Source organism: Myotis daubentonii, chromosome 17 (genome assembly GCF_963259705.1).
Source record: "Myotis daubentonii chromosome 17, mMyoDau2.1, whole genome shotgun sequence".
Taxonomy (NCBI): Eukaryota; Metazoa; Chordata; class Mammalia; order Chiroptera; family Vespertilionidae; genus Myotis; species Myotis daubentonii.
The window spans coordinates 44,004,075-44,026,283 of NC_081856.1; the positions used below are offsets into that span (position 1 = coordinate 44,004,075).

General features: G+C 46.1%; 3 protein-coding genes and 1 non-coding gene across 7 annotated transcripts in view; 2 read left to right on the forward strand and 2 right to left on the reverse strand.

Moving 5' to 3' along the window:
- ERICH5 (glutamate rich 5) overlaps positions 1-989 on the reverse strand; it is a 31,407-nt gene extending 30,418 nt beyond the window's left edge. The window contains exon 1 of one of the 2 annotated variants that reach the window (XM_059672146.1): positions 264-989. In XM_059672146.1, the coding sequence (XP_059528129.1) occupies positions 264-564 (301 nt within the window). In that variant the 5' untranslated portion in view covers positions 565-989. The remainder of the gene's footprint in view (positions 1-263) is intronic. The other variant, XM_059672147.1, reaches the window with a different exon arrangement.
- On the forward strand, positions 462-3,563 carry RPL30 (ribosomal protein L30). The gene is made up of 5 exons (XM_059672150.1): positions 462-567; positions 674-726; positions 989-1,134; positions 2,492-2,622; positions 3,459-3,563. The coding sequence occupies exons 2-5, from the start codon at positions 706-708 to the stop codon at positions 3,506-3,508; spliced, it is 348 nt and encodes a 115-aa protein (XP_059528133.1). The 5' UTR covers positions 462-567; positions 674-705; the 3' UTR covers positions 3,509-3,563.
- LOC132220250 (small nucleolar RNA SNORA72) lies at positions 3,191-3,322 on the forward strand. The gene has a single exon (XR_009449748.1). It is a non-coding gene; the product is annotated as a small nucleolar RNA SNORA72 (small nucleolar RNA).
- A 3,816-nt stretch (positions 3,564-7,379) lies between the features above and the next one.
- Positions 7,380-22,209, reverse strand: part of MATN2 (matrilin 2) — a 108,539-nt gene continuing 93,709 nt past the window's right edge. The window contains exons 12-19 of one of the 3 annotated variants that reach the window (XM_059672145.1): positions 20,863-20,985; positions 18,105-18,227; positions 15,042-15,455; positions 11,976-12,128; positions 10,520-10,591; positions 10,059-10,193; positions 9,369-9,467; positions 7,380-7,928 (exon numbers count right to left, since the gene is read on the reverse strand). In XM_059672145.1, the coding sequence (XP_059528128.1) occupies positions 7,873-7,928; positions 9,369-9,467; positions 10,059-10,193; positions 10,520-10,591; positions 11,976-12,128; positions 15,042-15,455; positions 18,105-18,227; positions 20,863-20,985 (1,175 nt within the window). In that variant the 3' untranslated portion in view covers positions 7,380-7,872. Of the gene's footprint in view, positions 7,929-9,154; positions 9,468-10,058; positions 10,194-10,519; positions 10,592-11,975; positions 12,129-15,041; positions 15,456-18,104; positions 18,228-20,862; positions 20,986-22,209 lie in introns of those variants that run through there. The other 2 variants (XM_059672142.1, XM_059672144.1) reach the window with 2 other exon arrangements.

A 22,209-nucleotide genomic window follows, 5' to 3' on the forward strand; every position in this document is an offset into this window, starting at 1 on the left:
ATACCAACACGGCCAAGAAAGAGGTGGGTTGGGGGAAGCCAGGGCGGGGCGCTACGGTTCTTGGAGGAACCAACAACCAGGGCGAGGGCAGGGGCGGGCAGGCAGCTGCGTCGGCCCCGGAAATGCCGACAGGGACGGCGAGGGCAGACCCGCGCCGCCGTCCTCCCGCTCTCCGGGAGCCTCGGCTTCGGGCAGAAAAGAGCAGCCGCGCGGAGACCGTGGTGCAGCCGCGCCGCCTCTGCTCGCCGCTCCTCCCGCCTCACCTTCAGCCGGTTCTCCAGTTCCCAACCAGCTCCGCCGACCGCGGCTCCTCAGGCCGCAGCTGGAAGCCAGAGCCACGAGCAGGGCCGACCTCAGGCACTCCGCCGGTTTCAGCTCACAGCACCCGCGCCGCCCTCCCCAGCGGTACCTATGGCAACCGGAGCGGTCCTTCCCTTCTTGCCCCGCCTCTTCCGCTTGCGATCTGCTTCCGCTTCCGGTCGGGGCTCCCGGCTGGGTGGTGAAGAGCTTTGCATTGTGGGAACTACTTCCTTTCTCGCTCCCCGGCCATCTTGGCGGCTGCATCTGGTGAGTGGGCTCCAGCGGCTGGCGCTTTCGCCTCGCGGGGGGCCCCGCGGGTTGCCATTGGACCTCGGGTTCCTGAGCTCCCTTTCCTGTGCTCCGTGTGTTGTAGGTTGGGGGCCGTCCCGCACTTGAGGCAGGAAGATGGTGGCCGCAAAGAAGACGGTGAGTGGAGCGGGCCGGGCCGGAAGCCGGTTCACGTGGGGAGCTGTCTCGGCGGCGGGGCGGGCAGGGGAGCACCCTGGGGAGACAGCACGCCCGATGGATTCGGGGGGCTCCCAAAAGGAACCCGATTGGGCCTTTCAAGGACTTTGGACCTGGCCTTCGGAGAGTTTATTCATGGTCCCGGCTTGCAGAAAGCTGGGTCCAGTTTTGCGGTGGTTCCGAACCAGGCCTTTCAGATGCACGGCAAATGTTTGCTTTGTAGAAAAAGTCGTTGGAGTCGATCAACTCCAGGCTCCAGCTGGTGATGAAAAGCGGGAAGTACGTGCTGGGGTACAAGCAGACGCTGAAGATGATCCGACAGGGCAAAGCGAAGCTGGTCATCCTGGCCAACAACTGCCCGGCCTTGAGGTGTGTGCGCTCCCTGCCAGGGCGTCGGGAGCGAATGTGCGGCGTGCAAACCGGCAGTGTGGGTGGCCTGCACTCGAGATGCTATAAGATCTGTCTTATAAGCGAACACTTGGCGGGAGGCTGCCATTGTGAATGACTTAGCTGTTACGGTGTTTGGCTCTGGATTCAAACTCCACACGCCCCCCCCCCCCCCCCCAGCATGTTTTCTCCCCGTGTAAGCTTACCTTACGGGAGAAATGGGGCAGAAATGATAAAGACCACAATGTCAAACGTTTGAGGGGAGCACATACATCGATGTTGTTTTTACACGTATTTTGTGCTGTGTCTTTGGTCATTTAGCTTTGAGATGCTCTAAAAGTGCTTCATTGTCTGAACTTGTTTTGGTGTAGAAAAGCTAGTTCAGGAAAGTTCAGGCTGACGGTGGATTTGCAGGCTGTCATAGAATCACTTAGTTCATCCTCCCGTGCCAGTTCTCAGCCACCGTTTTTTCAACTTTTAAAATTGAACGTAGTGGGCATTGTAAATAAGGTAAGGAAACTTTGAACTTACAGAGTATAAGCCATGATCAGCCCCCTACCCACGTTGGTTTTCAGTGATGATGCATCACGGAGCATTTTATAGGGATGTATGTACTGGCGGGAGTGCTCCCCACCCCATAGTTTGGTCTTGTTTCAGGCATTCCTCTTCAGCCTGCTGTCTATAGCAGTGCTGCTCAGACATGAACACAGGAGTGAATTGCAGATTCTGATTTGGGGTCTGAATGGGCCTGAGATGATGCATTTCTAACAAGCCCCTTGTGACACCACTGCTGGTCTGGATCCACACTTTGAGTAGGAGCAAAGTTCTGTTAGAACTCCATCAAATTTGTGAAGCCACTAATATCTACCTACTCAATTGCTACAAACATTAATTCTGGGTAATATCACCTCCAATCTACGATTCTGCATCAAAGGGTGATAGAAATGGACCATCTTTTCAGGATAACATAAGTTTGAATTCTGATTCCTCCATTTCTTACTCTGTAAAGTATCCGGTATGCAGTAAACACTAAGTAAATAATGCTTTGGTTTTGCACCCTACCCTCTTCTCCATGAGCACAGATGCCGTCTTAAACGTAGGTGTTCGGTAGATTTTTGCTGGTTGTCTCATATCTTTTGTAAGGGATCCAAGTAAAGGATGGTTTGTATTGGCCAATGAAATAGGTTCTTAAGAGTAATAACTGGATAAAAATAGTAATAACTGGCTTATTTACTGTTGGAAGGCCTCACCAGCATTAAAACTAATGAGAGAGGTGGTAAATACTTAAGTCTGTCAGTCATTTGGTATGGCATTTATTTGCCCTTTTTTGTTCCCAAAGGAAATCTGAAATAGAGTACTATGCCATGTTGGCCAAGACTGGTGTCCATCACTACAGTGGCAATAATATTGAACTGGGCACAGCGTGTGGAAAATACTACAGGGTATGCACACTGGCTATCATTGACCCAGGTATGCTTCTTAAATTGTATATTCTTTTCTTTATAATGTAATACAAGTATTTGCTATACTGGTTCCTGAGTTCAGATGGTGATAATTTGGATATATTAAACAATATCCTTATTTCATAGAGAATTGACGAGTGTCAGTACATTGGCTTTGCTATAAGTGAATTCTTTTTTTCTTTACTTTGAGATTGTGAATTTTATTTGATCTCTCAACATAATGATTGAGGACCTTGGTAAAAGATGACATTATAAAAGGGGAAAAGTATCAGGTGAATAGAGGAAAGTAATCTCTACTGGCTGCTTAAACAGAGAGGAAACATTGGTTGAAAGAAATTGACTCTTGAAAAACACAAGTTTGAACTTCATGAGTCACATATACAGATTTCTTTCTATGGGTTTCCCATCCGTGGATTCACCAACTATAGCACAAAGACAGTAGTTTCAATCTGTGGTTGGGAATACATGTGTAGAAGGCCGACTTAAGTTACACATAGGGGTCGGCACCCCTAATCCCTGATTTCAAGGGTCAACTGCACGTGTTTTGAACTTAAGAAGTTTTAATTCATAAAATACTGCGAATATTCTCGCTGTTCTGATTTTGTGATAATCAGGGCAGGCTAAACATTCGCTATATTAAGACCATGCATGTGTCCCCAGACCTAGTTCTTTCCCTAGGTCTGGTTTTCTAAATGCTGGTGATAAACCAAGTCTGATATATATGATCAACCTCAGGAAATGGCAGGACAGCTAGTGCAATAACTTGAAGATAACCACTGTTAGTTTCATGATTACCAGTTGCCATTAAATGAATTGTAAAATTATTATTATTTTATTTTCCAGGTGATTCTGATATCATTAGAAGCATGCCAGAACAGACTGGTGAAAAGTAAATCATGGGAAATTTTTCTTTAATAAAATTGGCCAGAGCTTGGTTTAAAAACTGCATTCACTTCCGTTATTTTTGTATCTTCTTGTTTCACTACACTTTCCTGAAGATAGGATTAGAGGAGGAGGCAGCTAGATGTGGCAAGACCTTTAGGTTAAGAGCTGTAAATCCCAGTTCCCACACTGAGTTCCTTTCCTGTACTGGATTTTTAAGAGACTCGGTTTTCATGATTCCAGTCTCAGGACATTGTTGGCATTTATATTTGAATGTGTTTGAGAGGCAGTAGATTCGAAACACACAATTATAATTAATAATTCACCTTAAATCTACCAAATCTGAGTATTAAAGAATACGTTCCACCTGCCCCAAATTTTGTCGCTGCACATTACATCTCCCAGGTATGTCTGTTAATATCGCTTGGAAAAAACATTCAGAGGAATTAATCTTGGTGTGGGGGGGACTGATTATATACTTAGCAATTTACAGAGTTGAATGGTGCTGGTACCCTACACAGTCTGCTTGAGCTCTAAGGGAGGTTGCAGAAGTGTCAGAAATGACCATGTCTTTGGACTTCGGAATCAGTCAGCTGTCAGGGAGGTTTTGGTGGTAGAAGAGTGAAGATAGATTCGGATGCCTTTCAGTACATTACCTAGGAAGTGAGGTATTTACTGACCTTGGAGGCAGAACACTCCCTCTTATGATAGTTACATAACAATGGGTAAGTCAAATTCCCAGTTTCACAAGCGAGGGAATTGGTCTTTTTCAGGCTAATATGCCATGATTTTTGTCTCTGATGTTAATCTGAGTTTATGGACATAATTTGGGGATTAGCTGTTATGAACTAGAGTTTTACTGGTTCAGTTACTCAGCTTGGGAGAACTGACGTTTTTCAGTGGGACAGTTCTTTGTTGTGGATACTACAGGCTATTCCTGGTTTTCCTTCTTGGTCACTAACTCCTCCACGTGTCACCCCACAGTTTCAAAGTATCATCCCTTGGTTAAGAGCCACAGAGTTACGAAAGTTTGTAAGTGTCCTGAGGTGCTCATGTTTGCATATGCAAACACTGGTGTACCCAAGGTGGTTTAAAGGGTTTGAAATCTTTATCCTTGATAAGAATTGCTTAGACTACTGCTGCTACTGCTGGTCTAATGTTACTAGTCTGTTTCTGTGGTTCAAAATGTTTCAATCTTATGCACGTATTTTCCACCTACTTGTTCAATTTCTCCTTTCAGATTGACCTTGCAGCTAATTACTTTGTCCCTCCAGGTTGACTATTTCCAATTTAATTTCTTAAGGGGTGGCGACCTGAAGAATACAAGTAGTGTAGGTTCCAGTATTCACTGGCATTTTTTTAATGATGGATTTTAGGAAATACTTTGATTTCTAGGGTCTTCTCCTAGGTAGTGATGATAATATGCTATACGATCATTTAGCTTTTACCTTATTACTTTTTTGAAATATATTTTTAATGATTTCCGAGAGAAAGGGTAAGGGAGAGAGAATAGAAACATCAGTGGTGAGAGAGAATCATTCATCGGCTGCCTCCTGCATGACCCACACTGGGGATTGAGCCCAAAACCCAGGCATGTGCCCTGACTGAAAATCGAACCATGACCTCCTGGTTCATAGGTCAATGCTCTACCACTGAGCCACACCGGATGGGCAGGCTTTCACCATTTTATATATGCTTGTGCCCTCACCATTGTTTTAGCAAGAAAGGGTTTTAAAGTTCAGGAAAGGAAGTTTTAAGCAAAAGAGAGAAAACACCTTATTATGGTCCAAGGCAACTGTGATAAAATGCCATTCAAGTGCTGCCAGAATTTTTAAAAAATGCCAAGATTTGGCCCTAGCTGGTTTTGCTCAGTGGGTAGAGCATCAGCCTGCAGACTGAAGGGTCTGGGGTTTGATTCCAGTCAAGGGCACTTGCCCAGGTTGTGGACTCGATCCCCAGTGGGGGGCATGCAGGAGGCAGCCAATCAGTGACTCTTTCATCATTGATGTTTCCCTTTCCTTCCTCTCTGAAATCAATAAAATATGTTTTTTTAAGTGTTAATTGCAGTCTGTATGGTATAGCAGGAGCAAAAGTTAAATAGAGAAGAAACCAAACTTTGTTGGACTTTCTGGAAGATAGTCATCTGGTTCATGGAAAACAGTTCTCTGATATTCTCTCTTGCAATTGTTATTTCCAGCTTAGACTTGCTGCTCCCTCTGCTTGTGGTATCTGGTTTCTTTCCCCTTTCAGGTCACCCCAACATCCTCTCCCAGTCTAGATTGGGTGCTTCTGAGTTACCATGGAAGCTTATGGCATTCACATCCGTCTCATTAAACTAAGGTTCCAGAGGATAGGGACTTAACATTTTCTTTCTTTTTTTAATCTTTATTGTTGAAGGTTGCATATGTCCCCTTTTATCCCCCATTGACACCCTCCAGCCCACTCCCTGGGACTTAATATTTTCAACATTTTATCATTGATTATGTGGTTGGCACATAATAAAAATTCAAAAACCATAATGAATAATGACTTTTAGGGCTTAAACCTTTACTTAATTCTCATTGATATGGTTGTGGCTTTCTAGTCCAGAATTTCATCTTCATCTTGTTGATAATGAGTCTTGAACATCTTGAACATTAACCGTTATGTAATGTTCTTCCTCCACTAGAGGGAGCCAGGACTCAACAGAGTGAAGTAGAATGGAGTCAATTACATCTCAAAGGGTAATGCCAACCCAAATCAATGCTTCCTAATGAAAATCTGTTTACTGGATCAAGTGGATGACTCAAGTATAAACTAGACTTTGAATTATTCATTTTATACTTGGAAAGAATCATTTTCAGATACGATTGAGCCTAGGTGTTCCGACTACCACACTGCCCTTTGGGAGAACATTCTGATGGAAACACTTGTCTTGAAATAAACTTTTTTATAATTTTTTTTAAATGTGCTCTTACTGATTGCAGGGAGGGAGAGAGAAACATCACCAGTTGCCTCATGCACGCTACTTACTGGGGATTGAGCCCAAAACCCTGGCATGTGCCGTGGTCAGGAATCAAACCATGACCTGGTTCATGAGTTGATGCTCAACCACTGAGCCACACCAGCTGGGCTGTCTTGAAATAATTTAAACAAAAGCTTATTCAAGGTACTTTTTAAGGCATCAATTGGCCTCCCGAGTCGATGGGTGGATATCTTTGGGGTGTCTTCATTTCCTAATGAAGCTGCCACCTGCGGTGTTTTCTGGCTGCTCTAGATGCCTTGACCTGATCCACCTGAAGTCTCCTTTGGCCTTGTCTCCATTCCCACTTCTTTTTCCCAGGGACAACCACTATTGTGTATATACATCCAGAACATTTCTTTGTACTTAAATGTACATATTTATGTATCTGAACAAATAGTTGTGTTTGAGGGTTTCTTTACATTTACAGGAATGGTACGGTAAACATACTTTAATACTGGCTTTTTAAATTTAACTTTGATTTTTAGTTTAACCATGTATGCATGTAGGTGTGTTACTTTTAAATGCTGCATATTATTTCTGAATTATGGATTATGCCACAATTCATCAGTTACACTCCTGATGATCAGATTGTTTCTAATTTGTGACTGGTAAACTCTAGCAACATTCTTGCATAGGTCTCATACCTGCTAAAATGCCGAGGCTAGAGTACAAGGTTGTGTACGTTGTACAAGAGCCCCAGATTTCCACATCCTTACCAACACGTGTTATAGTAAGACATACTCATTTTTGCCAAGCTATTGTTTTAACCTGCATTTTCCTGATTACCAGTGAGATTCAACATTTCTTTCATACGCATATTGGTCATATCTCATGTTTACTCCTTGCATTTAAAGTTAAACTAAGAATTTTACACAGAGTGCCATCTCTTAAGTGAATTTTAATATTGTATTAAAAAAACACTTGGTACACAAGTACATGTCCTATGATTTTATGCATACGTCCATATACATATATCAAGGTAAAGTCCAATACAAAAAATAGCTTTTCCTATGGCCAGTGTTCAGCAGTAAGGCCGTGCAAACTTTACTTTGGAGTCCAATGCCATTGCAACACTAAGGGAGCACGGGGCAAAAGCAGATCATGTCCACAGTACGGTACAGAGTATCTTGCATAGCTTATGTGTTCTCATTTGGTAAACTCATTTTAGGAATCTGAAGGATATTTTTTCTCATTAAGTTTATACAAGTTAGTGTCTACTTTTTGCCTCTGTGCCATAGCGAACCAGCTTTCTCAGTACTAACCATGTTTACAACCTTACAGAACTAGCGATAGCCTGAGCTTTGGGGCTCTGAACCGCTTTCGTTGTAGTCCTTGATACAATGACATACAAATACAGAGTATTTCCAATCTTCATCTGTATCTCAGACGATTTTCTAGGGCTTCCATTCTCTGTGTCATTTCTTCTAGTACATCTCAAATTAAGGAAGAGGACTCGCTCATTTTTATTTACATTTAAATATCACTTGATTTACCTACATAAAAATTTGTCCTAAAAATATAAGGCTTTTCCCCTCCTGTTTCTGTTAAGTAATTTTAAAACCTGACTTGTAAATTTATACTATTAACACATGCTACCAAGAGTGTTTTAGAGTTAAAACATCAAAGCAGGATAGCTTGGTTCAACTTTTTTTTTTTTTAAATTTCTAATCAGACTTCTTACTTATAAATTAGTTTGCAGTAACACACCTCTGTGAGCCAGAATTGATAACGTTGGTGATGTAGTGAAGAGAATAAAAGCATTAAGCCTTGGAAAGTAAGATACGGCCATCTCTCAAGTCAGGAGAGAAATGGGGAGTTTTCACTTAGGTCAGGTATGGCCAAAGGGTAGCAACCTTGAAGACTGCTGACCTGTGCTCTTTGATACAAAACTTCTTAGTCTCTTGTGAAGTAGACCCTCGGAGTTGAGGCGGGAAAAAGGAAGAGGAGAGGCTCATTTGAATAGACACTTGTCTTCCTGTAAGCTCCTTAATACCTTCCACCCACCCTCTTGCTGGCAGAATGAGAGCCCTGATGTGTTAATCAGTCATATTTTTTTTAGGGGACCATATTTCCAGTTTTCAGAAAGGTAACTGCTATATGTTGTTCCTTATAGAAACCCACTGGCACAAATAGTTCTGAATTAAACCATTTCCCTACTGACTGGCTGATTGATCCATGTTGAGATAGATACAAGCCAGCTTTAGTCGCTGACTAATAAGTTCAGAGCAGCTGGCAGGCTGTTCCGTGTGTAAAGTGCTAAATCTTCATTTCTCCGTTATCCCAAAGCATTCCTCTTATTTGTAATATTGTTTTAATGAATCACTGGATCCTGCTGTTCCCTTGGTGGAATGTTTCATCTTAGCGTGCTGATATAAAAGATCTTTGCTGCCAAACCCAAAACCAAAACCCAACCCCAGTCCTAGAAACTAAACCCTGACCAAATGTGGCTACAGTGTGGGCGGGGCCAAAGGAAAAGCTTTAGAGGGACTCTGGAACCTCTCGGTTCCACAACGTGCTTTGCTCCTGATACTAGACCGTTGGTATACTTCCTCCCGGGACAGGACGTAACTTCCATTTTCTCCCAGCAAAGGGAGTTCCTCACATGTGTGTTTCTTTCCTCCGCGTACTGACTGGCCAACTGGCCTTACTGCTGAGCCCTCCGGAACAGCAGACGGCAGCTCCGTGGCTGAGCCTTGCACTAAGCTGGGCTCGCCCTTGGCTCCCAGATCCTATCAGGCTGCTTGAGAAAGAAGCCTTCCCCGGAGCTCACTGCTCTCGGCGTCAGGGAAATGACTTCCTTTGTGCTTGGGGTGGTTCGATAATGTTCTCTGCATTCCATACAGAAGCACAAAGCCAGAAAAGGATATAGCGTCGTGTTAATTTTCTTACTTCCTCGTTTGCAAGGGTCTGGAACATGATGAGGTTTTCACATTTGCATTCATCAGGTTTGTCTTCCAAAGGACTTCCTGAGAAAGCAGATGGAAAGTGTTCACCTCTGTGAGCCCACCTGATTTCCCAGACGCATAATAATGGGACTGAATCAGCACATGGAGGAAGCCGTAATGAAAGAAATGTTCAACTTTTTCCACACAGCCAGTCCCGTAAACCCAGGGAAGCCTTCCAGCTCCGACGTGGCCTGCACTGTGGATGGGGAGACCACTTCAGTTCCTCTTTTTAGATCTCATTTTACTTAGGTTCTCTTTTCCCCACCTGATTTCCTCATTCCTCCTTTCCTTTCCTCTCACACTGAGTTTGTTGGCAATCGGAGAGGCTGTTATCAAGATAACCTATAGCAGTGATGGCGAACCTTTTGAGCTCGACGTGTCAGTATTTTGAAAAACCCTAACTTAACTCTGGTACCGGGACACATATAGAAATTTTTTGATATTTGCAACCATAGTAAAACAAAGACTTATATTTTTGATATTTATTTTATATATTCAAATGCCATTTAATAAAGAAAAATCAACCAAAAAAATGAGTTCACGTGTCACCTCTGACACGCGTGTCATAGGTTCGCCATCACTGACCTATACTCATATTCTACTAGGAGTTACCTGAAGATTTTGTGGAATGGAAGAGTTTTTGTGCAGACCGTGAAAGACTGTCTTCTTCAAACAGATACCTGTGTTGCACTGCAAAATTAGAACAGGAAAGTAGGTCTTGGATATTTATGGTGACTGGCTCAGATTCTGTAAAGAGAAAGACAAGTGAAGTCAACCCTGCCTAACACAGCTGTGGTGTAAAAAGCTGCCAGTGGTCAGAGTAAGGTACGTGGTATTCCTAACTCGAGGCACACACCTTGACTTTGGAAAAACTTTGGCAATGAGACTCAGAGAGGCTATTACCAAACATGGCTGAAGGTGTGAAGTCAGTGTTTCCTATCTGATCGAGGGGAAGAGCCATATAGTTCAGCTCTTGCTTTCATCTCTTTACAATTTTTGTCGGGGGGGGGGGGGGGGGGAAGCCACGGTGGGAGCTTCCACCAAAGGCTCTGAGAACACTGCTTTTTACTTACCTGTTGGCTGGTGACCCCTCTTTGGCAATTCCCCAGCTGGGGAGTCCTGACTTCCGTCAGAGTCTTCCAGAGCTGAGAGGGAAAAGACCAGAAGGGGTGACAGTTGTCCGCATGCACACATGTCATTCGGGAAACTGGTCCCAGACCAGCTCCTTACCTACCTGATGGAACCCAGGGCTTTTCAGTTTCATTTGCTAACACCACAGATCCAAAGAGCACTTGGCTACGAGACCCCTCGAGAGTTCTCTACCGGGGGAAGCCTGGCCCCCTTACGTGCTGCTTAAGAATGCCCCAAACACCGTGTGTGGGAGGTGAGGTGGGGGATTCAAGCATCAAGTTGCAGTGGCCATGCTCTTCTTGAGGCTTTTCCACTGGAATGGGCCTTATCATTTGGTCTGGCCCTGCCAGGCAACCACAGGTCAGGCTCAAAATTCAATAAATCTAGGAGCTTTGTCTATAGCAACATAAATGTATATTAAATATATTATGCGGACGGATCACGAGAATTCTCGCTTCATATTACACAGTGTTTTACAAGGTATCATACTTTAAAAAGATATTAGCTTGTAAGAACATGTAATAAATAACTTCAAAATGCAATGGGTATTTCATTTTCAAGTGTGCCTTTAACATTTATGTAAAACGTTTTTTGTACTCGTTCCACGGTAACTTATCTGGCCACTGGGTAAAGCTAGCAATAAAACTACTGGTCAGCACTGTGTTGAGTGAATGATGTTATAAATATCCAAATGGCCCTTGGCAGGAAAAATGTTTCCCCACCCCTGGCCTGGAGGCAAAACATTATCTACTCAGATAAGAAACCTGAAAGGCCTTCCCTCCCCGGTCCCCTTCTTTTAGAGAGGAATAAGGTATATCACTTAGACTGGGATTTTATTGGTGACTGAACCCGGGACAGGAGAAAAAGGGAAAATGGGCAGAACCGCTACATGTCAGCGTGCCTGCCGTGGCACAGTAAACGAGAAAAGCAGAGGGAGCCCGTGTACATAAATCTAAATCCTAAAGGGCAGCCTAACGTTCTACAAGCAGATGGAGCCCGTGCCCTGAGACATTCTTTCATTTCGACCGTGGACTAGAAAGGGCTACCGTCCCTTCCCACCCACTTACAGCCAGACCCTGGAGTTGCGCATCAGCCCTCCCGATGTGTAAAATGGTTTCTTAAGTGGCCATCTCCAAAGGAGTCCTGTGAGGATCGAGTATGCCAGTGTGTCAAAGCGCTATCGCCGCTCAGCACGGCATCACCACGCCACGCTGGCTGTTACTGTTGTCTCCTCTGACCCTCCCCCGCCCTCTGTGCGTAGCGTTTACAGGTGTCACTGGCCCTGCACCGCAGGGAGACGCTTTTCTGAGCCCCTTGAGGGAAGGGGTTGAGAATTTCTCATTCAAGGGTGCAGCTGCCCCGTTTGCTAAGCTCTCTCCTAGACATAAGCTCTAGTACCTTCACATATGCCTATCTTTAGCTTTTCACTTATCTCGCCCATCGTGCTGAAGTCCTCGGCGTAGAAGAGATGCTTGTCCGTGGGCTTGGAGGCAATCTCTTGCAGTTCTTCCTCGATGGCTTTTCCTACCCCGACAGCATACATGGTTATACCTACAGTGCAGAGAAGTAAGAACCAGGTGGTTAGGGCTGTGTTCCCATGGCCTGGAAGTTGTGTATACTGCACCCAAAGCTAGATGTTAAATGGTGTGATTTCCCTGTCAACCTCACTTTATTTTTTCACCATTTTTATGTTGGCTCTGTGAGCAAAAGACAGGAATCCAAGAGAGGTCTGGGAGCTAGACCACCATCCTGTTGCTTGGCTCTGGGGAAGGTCACTTAACAAATCTTACTTTTTCCTTGAATTAGCCTGTGGATAGAGAGGAAAGAGCTATGGATGACTGAAGGGGAATCTCCTGGGAGAAGTCTAAGAGACAGGCATTTTATGACCTCATAACAGTTTCTACTTCTCAGTGGCACTGGAGAGGAGCGTAAGTGACCTGGGCCAGGTGAGGCTGCCTTCTGCCCACCGCCCTTGGGAAGACAGAGCCTTGAGAGGAGGTGCCAAGCTGAAAAGGACCCGCAGACCCGCAGACTGGAAAGCCCCAAAGTCAGGAAAAAAGAACAAACCAAGAATCAACATTAGATATTCAAAGAGATACGAGATGGCTCCAAAAGCTTTTCAAATGATCCATCATTAGACTCCCTGCCCTGTATACTCTGTATTTGAAAGTAAAATAATAAGAACTTAAGTTCTACTTGATTGTCAAAATTTTTCAGCACTGATATCTTATTATGGCTAATTCATTAAACTAGATATGTTTTAAAAATACACGTAAAAATGGCTCTTTAAGCCAAGGGGCAAGAGTTTTGCCTTGTTCTAAGTCTATGTAAGGTCAGTAGTCAAGTTCAGCATACTTGTCTAAGAGCCCCGTGAGTTTATGTACAACTTCCTAAAAAGGATAATTACTGTTTTAAGATTGTGTTAGCTAGGCATAGGAATAATTAAATTCATTAGAAGATGTCACTTCAGATACATTTCTCGATTCAAGAACCAAATAAACGTGTTTCTCCCACCACCTGCCTTGGGGTGACTTGTGGAAATGTGAGTTGGCGAAGAAGAAAGGTAGATGGATCTCAGTGTGACAAATGGAAGGGCCAACCACGGTCTTTGGAGACATGCTTTCCCCAGTATTTTGAGGGGGCAGCTCTAGGGGCCCATGGGTTTGACATGAGCTTTTACAAGCTAGTCTAGAAGCAGGGGAGCTGGGAGTGAGCGGACACCAGGTGATTGAGGCAGGACACTTCGTGGCTACTACTCTCGAGCACAGGAAAACGGTGTGACTAGTGGGGGAAGCAATATCCCTGCGTCGGCCTCCTTACAAAGAGTGACTGGAAGCCGACGTGACCAGCCTTTCTGGAGGATGGAGCTCGCCCGTGGGCTCGCTGGCACTTCCACTCCTTGTTCACTCCGCAAGTACTAGTCACGCAGGTGCTCCATGCCCAGCACTGGGTCTGGAAAGTCTCGGACGAAGCTGGTCTGTGCCTCCCCTTCTCCGCTCTGTAGGACCTGCTAAAGCCACGCGCCCTCACCACGTTCCTAAAGAAAGTGGCTTTTCCGCAAACAGCTTCACAACCTCAGGTTTTCTCATCTCCCCAAAGAATTCGGACACTTTGCCTTAAGCTGTGTCTACCAACCACCTAGCTTTTGGGTTTCCCTTTTCCCAGGGCCAAACTCCTGTCACACTTCACATCCGCCCACCATAAAGTAACCCCCAGTCCCCCTGCATCATACAGCTCGGAGAAGAGGCGAGTTCTACGGAGCAGTGAGAGCTCAGTCATAATCTCCTACAGTTGGATTTTCTCAAAAGCTAACTTTTGCCTCTTGCAAACACAAGAGTATTTGCTCTCCCGAGGCTGTGGTGCTTTCCCCGTTCACTTGCAGTATTAGTTTTGTTTATTTATTTATTTATTTATTTATTTATTTATTTAAATATATTTTATTGATTTTTTACAGAGAGGAAGGGAGAGAGATAGAGAGTTAGAAACATCGATGAGAGAGAAACATCGATCAGCTGCCTCCTGCACATCTACTGGGGATATGCCCGCAACCCAGGTACATGCCCTTGACCGGAATCGAACCTGGGACCTTTCAGTCCGCAGGCCGACGCTCTATCCACTGAGCCAAACCGGTTTTGGCTATTTATTTATTTTTTAAAATATATTTTTATTGATTTCAGAGAGAAAGGGAGAGGGAGAGAGAGATAGAAACATCAATGATAAGAGAGAATCATTGATCGGCTGCCTCCTGCACACCCCCTACTGGGGATTGAGCCCGAAACCTGGGCACGTGCCCTTGACCAGAATCGAACCTGGGACCCTTCAGTCCACAGGCCAGTGCTCTACCCACTGAGCCAACCCAGCTAGGGGTGTTTGTTTTTTCAAAGTATCAGCCTGGCCAGTGTGGCTCAGGGATTGAGTGTCGACCCAGGAACCAACAGGTCACCAGTTTGACTCCTGGTCAGGGCACATGCCGGGGCTGTGGGCTTGGTTCAGTGGGGGTAGTGCAGGAGGCAGCTTATTGATGAAATTTCTCTCTCATCAATGTATCTCTCTACCCCTCTCCCTCTCTCTCTCTAAAACCAACAAAAACTTTTTTTAAAAAAATGAAAAGTTCCACCAGGAATCTATTTTTACCAGTGTTTGGGGACTGTTGTGTATTTATCTGTGGTAAATAGCACGTGTAGGATTGATTCTCTCCACGGGAGGTCACACCCGGGCTGGTGAAGTGCAGTCGATGATTTCTCGGGGGTGGGGTCTGTGTCTGGGCTCATCTCCGTTCTGCAACCCTTCTGCATCCTTCCCGTCCCGTAACTCCCCTGAAGGCCTCTCGAGGGCAGTTTGGGAGAGGTGTGTGACAGCAGTCTGTACCCTCAGAATCTCACCCCGGTGGCCAGCTGTGACCACCACGTGAGCTTAAGCAACCTGAACCTGGAGTGGTGTCCACCGCTCCTGCATCCACATTACCATTGTCCTTGGCTTTACTGGCCCACTCGGCGACATCATCCTGAGCCCGTCCATCGGTGAACACGATGGCCGCCCGGGGCGCCCGTGCGGAGAGAGGCCTGGCCCCTTCTGCCTGCGTGAAACTCCTCTCAAACATGTGCTTCAGGGCCAGCCCCGTCATGGAGCCCTTGCCCATGTATTTCATGTGGGCCACGGCTTTTTTCATGTCCTTGGCCGAGCTGAAGTTTCTCAGGGTAAACTCCGTGCGGACCTGCGTGGAATATTGGAGCAGCCCCACTCGAGCAGCTTTGGGGGAAATCACCAGGGAATCTATAATTCCAGTGACAAACTGCTTCACGATCTCAAAATTATCTTCTCCGAGGCTCTTGGATCCATCGATCACAAAGACCAGATCAATTGGGCCTTCGGAGCATCCTATAAGAACGAAAGGAAAGCTGAGATAGGTAAATGGTTTTTAAACAATTATTTATGCACAAGAGTAGGAGACAATTATGCTTCAGTTGGAGGCACGGCCACTTTGGAGAACCACCTTTGTTCTCGAGATAACATACAGCCATGAGGTGCTGGGAGAGGCGCACGGCAGAGGCATACACTAGGGAACCAGGCCCCCTGCACCCTGGGCTCTGACAGCCAGGTCTGGAGGGACTTGTGTAAAGGACACTGAAGGGCCTGACAGCACCCAAAAGCTTCTGTAACTTTACTCCAGGAGGCTGACCCCACCCAGTGCTGGCATTCTGACAGACAGCGGAGAGGGAAACCCTTAAATGCAGCTCAGCCATCACCTTTTCCAGGGAGCGCCACAGTAACCCAGTTTGTACCAGTTACTCTGTGTGCCCCCCTCACACACACACATTGATTCGACAAAAACCTGCTTATTGAGCATGTGCTTCATGCAAGGCAGGAGGCGCAGCAGGACTGCGATGGAGACCAAGGCGAACCCCGGCTCCCCGCTGCGTGTCGTCCAGGGTACCCCACACGCTGGGCGAGAGCTGATCGTGTGTGGTCTCCTCTTCCAGCCTGCCAGTTCCTCCACATCGGGGGCCATATCTCATTCATTTCTGCACCCCCCAAACCTGGCACACAGTAGGTATTCAACAAATGCTTGTTGACAAAATAAAGGAGGTGGTGTCCATTGGGTAGCACGCCTGTGAGTGCCCTACTGATCTATAAAAACTTAAAAATGAATTATCACTGGGAATTCTTTATCTACACGAAAGCTTTCCAGGCAATGCAGATGGTTGACAGTAAAAGCTTTATGCAAATACTTAAGCAATCCGGGTGTGGAGAGATTTTTTTTTTTTGTTACTTAGGGCTGCATAAGACATTTACAGATCCAAATGGATGATCTCATAACATTCTCTGGTATATATCAAGCAGCTTTCTAATCTTTGAACATGAAGCACAATAAATAAACAAGGCACACACATGCAGAAATATTCTACGCCTGGCCTGAGTGACATGTTAATGTGTGTGTGTGTGTGTGTGTGTGTGTGTGTGTGTGTGTGTTGGGGATTGGGTCCCTCTCTTTCTCCATTAAGAGCTTGTCCTCATCACTCACCTTATTGATTCTTTATTAGTGAATGAGGAAAAGGCCAATTCAGAGCTTCATGTACCTTCATAGCCTGTTCCTGAATCAACCAAAAAAAAACACAAAACACCCCACAAACAAACAAAAAGCCGCTCAGGCGGAGTGCGTGTGGATCTCTGGCAGATTCCAGAAACACTGAATAGTTTTCTAGCAGCGAGTGCCTTTTCTCCTCTTCCTCCTCTACCCTTTCCTCACAGAACACACCCAGCGGCTGGGCGCACAGAGGGGCACAGGAGCTTCTCCAGGAAACGAGCGCGGGGTGGAGTGAAGGGCGTTGGGGGAGAGGTGCCCGACTTCTGCCCTCGGATCCGGGAGGGTTGCAGCCCACGTGCGGTTGAATAGAACCTTTAAAGGTCGCCTTGTGCAGCCCAGCCCCCCTGCTGCTGACATCTTTGCGACATCCCTGGCAGGCGGCCATTCAGAGGGCTGAGCACCTCTCCTGAGGCACCCATCCCTCCCCCTGAGGCCCCTCTCCGACAGCTCTGCCCTTGATGACAATAGCTATCATTTGTCAAGCACTCAGAATGGGACAACACTGGGCTAAGCACCTTTAAATATGTGATCTTATTTATTCTTCATACTCTAGATAAAAAAGAACGGAGACTCAGAGAAGCTAAACTATCTGTCCAGTTCACACAAGTGTATGAATGGGGTTTAAATCCAGATCTGTCTGACCCAGAGTTCACGATCTTCACCAATTAATCACACGGCTGCCCTGTGGGAAAGCGTCTTTGTCCTCATGCTAAGCTGCAGCTTCTCCCGGGGACCTTTCCCTCCCCGGGGAGGGCGGGGAGGGGGAGAGGGGAGTTAGAAATCATGGCTGAGGTATTTGAATGGTGCCTCAAGTCTTTTTTTCTACAAAGACCCCAGTTTCTTCCTTTATTTTTGACTCATCACCATACTGAGCTTCCTCACCATGGATGCTTTCTAAATTTTGTCTCTATCCTTTTTCTTAATTTTTTTCTACAAGATAATATATGCACATGGAACAAAATTCAAACATTACCCAAAAGTATGTATATTTGTGTATGTATGTATATATGTGTGTATGTGTATCTGTGTGTGTGTTTGTGTGTCCTCTCTCTCACCATACATGGTATGGTAGAGAGAGCCTCTACGACATATATCAATGGTAATAAAAACCATTGAGCTCCATGCTTTTTTCAGCTAAAACACCCTGGGAATACATCTAGAGCTGCTTCACTCTTAACAGCTGTATAGTTTTCTACTGTATAGCTGCACCATAATTTACCTGATCCGTCTCTTACGGATGGACATTGACCTTGTTCCCAAATTTTTGCTGATACAAACAATACTGCACAAAATGTTCTTATATACAGTCTATAGCTTCGGGAATAGTCATTGGATAAACTCCGACAAGCTGAATTGCCTTTAAATAATTGCCAAATGGTCCTTCTAAATGTTGCACCAATTCAGACACGCTCCCAACAGAAAGCCAAGTTCAGATCACTCACTCTTGCACCGTCTGCCATCCTCAGCTAGAATGAACCCCTCTGAGCACTGGCAGACGTAGGAATCGCCACGATGAACACAAATGTGCTGGCAGCCATGGTGGGTTGGCTTGCAGACACCCTTCCCTGAGGAAGACACAGAGCCGAGCAGTCCCATCAGCGTCGGTACGAGTTGGGTTGAATAGTCATGTCCAGGGAGATCGCGGAAGCAATCCATTTCCCATCGCTGCTCAAACCTCCTCTACGCATCCCCTTTCAGTCTAATGCCCAGGACATGGGGAGGGGACACGCCCCCAGAAAGCTCTCACTCCCCCAAGCCTGAATGGTAGGTAAGGTGGGTGACCGGTGTCCTGAATTTATTATTAATTTTTCGAATTGTTCGACCTGCACTGGATTTTGATTTTCCCAAACTACTGATTTTTCCCCATAGACATCCCCAGCACTCCTGTTTTAATAGCCTAATCAATATTTCCCATTTTTAAACTCTTCAAAGTAGTTACAGCCCTTTGATCTTCACGACGTCCCGTGATAAGAGGAAGGCAGGAATAACTGTACCAATGTACAATGAAAAGGCTCAGAAAGTGCCACAGATGCCAGAGCGCAGCAAGCTGAGGACACGGATGAGGCACCGTCTGGAGTCTTCCCCCGCCACGGCGAGAAAGCCTGTGGCTCTTTCCTGTCATTAGCTCCCTAAAGGGGAGGTTTCCTCCAAACACGCTGTATTACAGATCCCTCTAGAACAGCGGTTCTCAACCTGTGGGTCGCGACCCCTTTGGCGGTCAAATGACCCTTTCACAGGGGTCGCCTAAGACCATCCTGCATATCAGATATTTACATTACATAACAGTAGCAACATTACAGTTATGAAGTAGCAACGAAAATAATTGTATGGTTGGGTCACAACACGAGGAACTGTATTTAAAGGGCCAGGAGGTTGAGAACCACTGCTCTAGAACTGGAATGGAGGGATTTGATTTAGCAATTAAATTCCAAAGGTAGAAGTTGTACCAACTAAGCAACAAACGTGCTGAGTGAATAAATGGTGCCTGTGTGTACGCTTGCATTTATAGAAATAGAAATAAAAGCCGGCGCCAACGGCTTGGGCAGGCATACTGGGCAGTATTGTAGACATGGTCTCCGTAGAAAGGATGCTGCTAGGTGGGGGCAGAACAGGGTCCTTCGCGAGCCCTGCAGGGCTAGGCCAGGGTCCCGCAGGCACCCCGAGTTCCCGCTCAAGGTAGGAGCCCTTCTTGCTGGTGGAAGAGGAGAGCAATGAGTTACATCTAACCCAGCTTTGTTGACACATGGCATGACCCCAATTACCTCAAAGGAGTATGAGGAAATTCCCCCAAATCCACCGCAAAAGCAAATGAGTTTATTGTGCCTTGATGTAAAAAGGGCCATTCTGCCCACTGGAACAGAAGGTCACAAAAGCAGGTAGACAGTGTTGAAGCCCAGCCCCTCCCCTGCCCCAAAGTAGGATTACCAGCTCAGAATCTCACTGTGGAGAAAAACCTTTGTCCTGTGCTCTTTTTTTTTCTCTCACCCGAGTATATATTTATTGACTTGAGAGAGAGAGGAAAGGAGAGAGAAAAACATCGATTGGTTACCTTCCCCACGCACCCCAGAACCTAGGAATCTGCCTTGACCAGCAATCACACCTGCAACCTTTCGGTGTACGGGATGATGCTCCAACCAACCGAGCCACCCACTCAGGGTGCCCTGTGCTCTGCCAATGCCCACCTCACTGAGCTCGCGTGTCTCTGTCCCTGTCTTTCTTTGGGTACTGTGATGGTTAATTTCTGTGCTACGGTCAAACAGCAGTCTAGATGTTGCAACGAAGCTACTGTTCAGATGAGACTAACATTTAAATCAGTAGACTCTGAGTAAAGTAGGGTATCTTCCATATTGTGGTGGACCTCACCTAGTCAGTAGAAGGCTTTAAGGAGGGGAGGGGGGAGCCCTAGTGGGTTTTGCTCAGTGGATAGAGTGACAGCCTGCAGGACCTGGTCCGGGGTTCGATTTCGGTCAAGGGCACATGCCCAGGTGCCCAGGTTGTGGGCTTGGTCCGCAGTAGGGGGCGTGCAGGAGGCAGCCGATCAATGATTCTCATCATTGATGTTTCTATCTGTCCCTCTCCCTTCCTCTCTGAAATCAATAAAAAAAATATTTAAAAAAAAGACTAATGCCCCCCCGAAAGAGGGAATTCTGCCAGCAGACTGCCTTTGGATTAGAACTACATTAGCTCTTCCCTGGAGTTCCAGCCTGCCCTGCAGACATCAGACTTGCCAAACCCCATAGTCACATTCTATCCATCCATCCATCCATTCACACACACACACACACACACACACACACACACACACACACACTACCTTTACTTCTGAGGGCCTCCAAGAAGAAAAGGCACCATAATTAACCTCTGATCCCCAGGACGATTGCTCACAGAGATTCTAACGCAGTCCCATGAGTAGCCAGGCACTGTGCGAGGCTCTGAGCACCCCCAGAGCTCCTGTGAAGAGGGCCACCAGCGGGGAGAGGATGAAAAGCAGCAAAGAGCCTGACGTCTTGGGACCTCGACTGAGAAATTCCCAACAACTAAGGGTCTCCTGTCCTGATCACGAGCAAAACCCGTCAGAGTGCCCACGGCAGGAACCTGTCACTGTGACGTGAATTGCAAAGGAAGAGCTTTAAGATTAAACGAAGTTATATAACCACATCCCACAGAGGGACAAGTTCAGCTCCACTGGAGGTCACTCACTTCTGCAGCGTTTCCCGTCCTCAGCCAGCCGGAAGCCCTCCGAGCACTTGCAGATGTAGGACTCCCCGCTGTTTACACACATGTGCTCACAGCCGTGGTCTACTGCTTGGCAGACGTCTTTCCCTGAGAACAGCAGAGCAACTTAAAACAATTTCATCAACGTAAAGTTTCCCCAGCGTCACCTCAGAGGGTCCATTCATCTCAGCCCCAGGCTCCAGAGTCCCCTGAGCTCAGTGGCCCATGGGGAGGAGGGTGAACTTGAGGATGAAGTTCGGGGGCTCTGATGTGGCCTAACGCAAACCTCCTCACTGTCGTCACCGTCCTCACTCACCAGCATCTAATTCAGCGTCTCATAAAAATGCAGTCTTGCCAGAACCGGTTTGGCTCAGTGGATAGAGCATCGGCCTGCGGACTGAAGGGTCCCAGGTTCGATTCTGGTCAAGGGCATGTACCTTGGTTGCGAGCACATCCCCAGTAGGGGGTGTGCAGGAGGCAGCTGATCGATGTTTCTGGCTCTCTATCCCTCTCCCTTCCTCTCTGTAAAAAAATCAATAATATATATATATATATATATATATATATATATATATATATATATATATATATATATATATATAAAATGCAGTCCCTCACCAGCTTTCTGCAGATGCAGTTTCTTCTATCAGAAGGGAAACACTTTTGGTGTTTACTTAGGAAAGTAAATCTAATTTTGGCCTTGTCCCTGACACATGACGTGACTCAGAGTCACGTCACCCTCTGGAGCCTTACCTCTCCTGTCTGGAAAACCAGAGTAGTCATTCCGGTTACCCATCTCTGTCAACATGGCTTGCCCTTTGGAAAGTGCCCTGAGCAGCTTGAGAAAAGGTGATGGATAGGGATGGAAATCCCTTGCTCAGCATCACACTCCCCTTTGACTACACAGAGATGGGACTTGGCCCATCTAAGAGGCTCTGCTTTCTGAGACGTGAGAATGGCCTCCTCACACGGCGGTCTCTCTGAGGGATTTCTGCTCCCGGAAACAACAGCATTATTAGAAATAAAGAAACAAAGGCACGGAGAAGTTAAGCAACTCGCCCACGTAATAAACGACAGAGACAGAAGTTGACAGAACCCTGGGTTTCCGACTGTACGTCTTCCCATGAAGCCACGCTACTAACCCACAGCCTCTTGCCTCAGGCATTAGTGAGCAACTTCCGTTATAGCTCTGGCCGTGACTTTTCTCATTTGTGCATTTGCTTGTGCTCTTTGTACTGGACTTGATTGTTTAGGAGAGTTTTAGATGCACCGAAAAATGGAAAAGGTAGTACAGAAAGCTCCCGTAAACCCCCATACCCAGTTTCCCCTGTA

Coding starts and splice junctions, on each gene's coding strand:
- RPL30 (XM_059672150.1), top strand. CDS start 706: ATGGTGGCCGCAAAGAAGACG. Junction 727..988: donor TGGTGGCCGCAAAGAAGACG/GTGAGTGGAGCG, acceptor TTTGCTTTGTAG/AAAAAGTCGTTGGAGTCGAT. Junction 2,623..3,458: donor ACTGGCTATCATTGACCCAG/GTATGCTTCTTA, acceptor TTTATTTTCCAG/GTGATTCTGATATCATTAGA.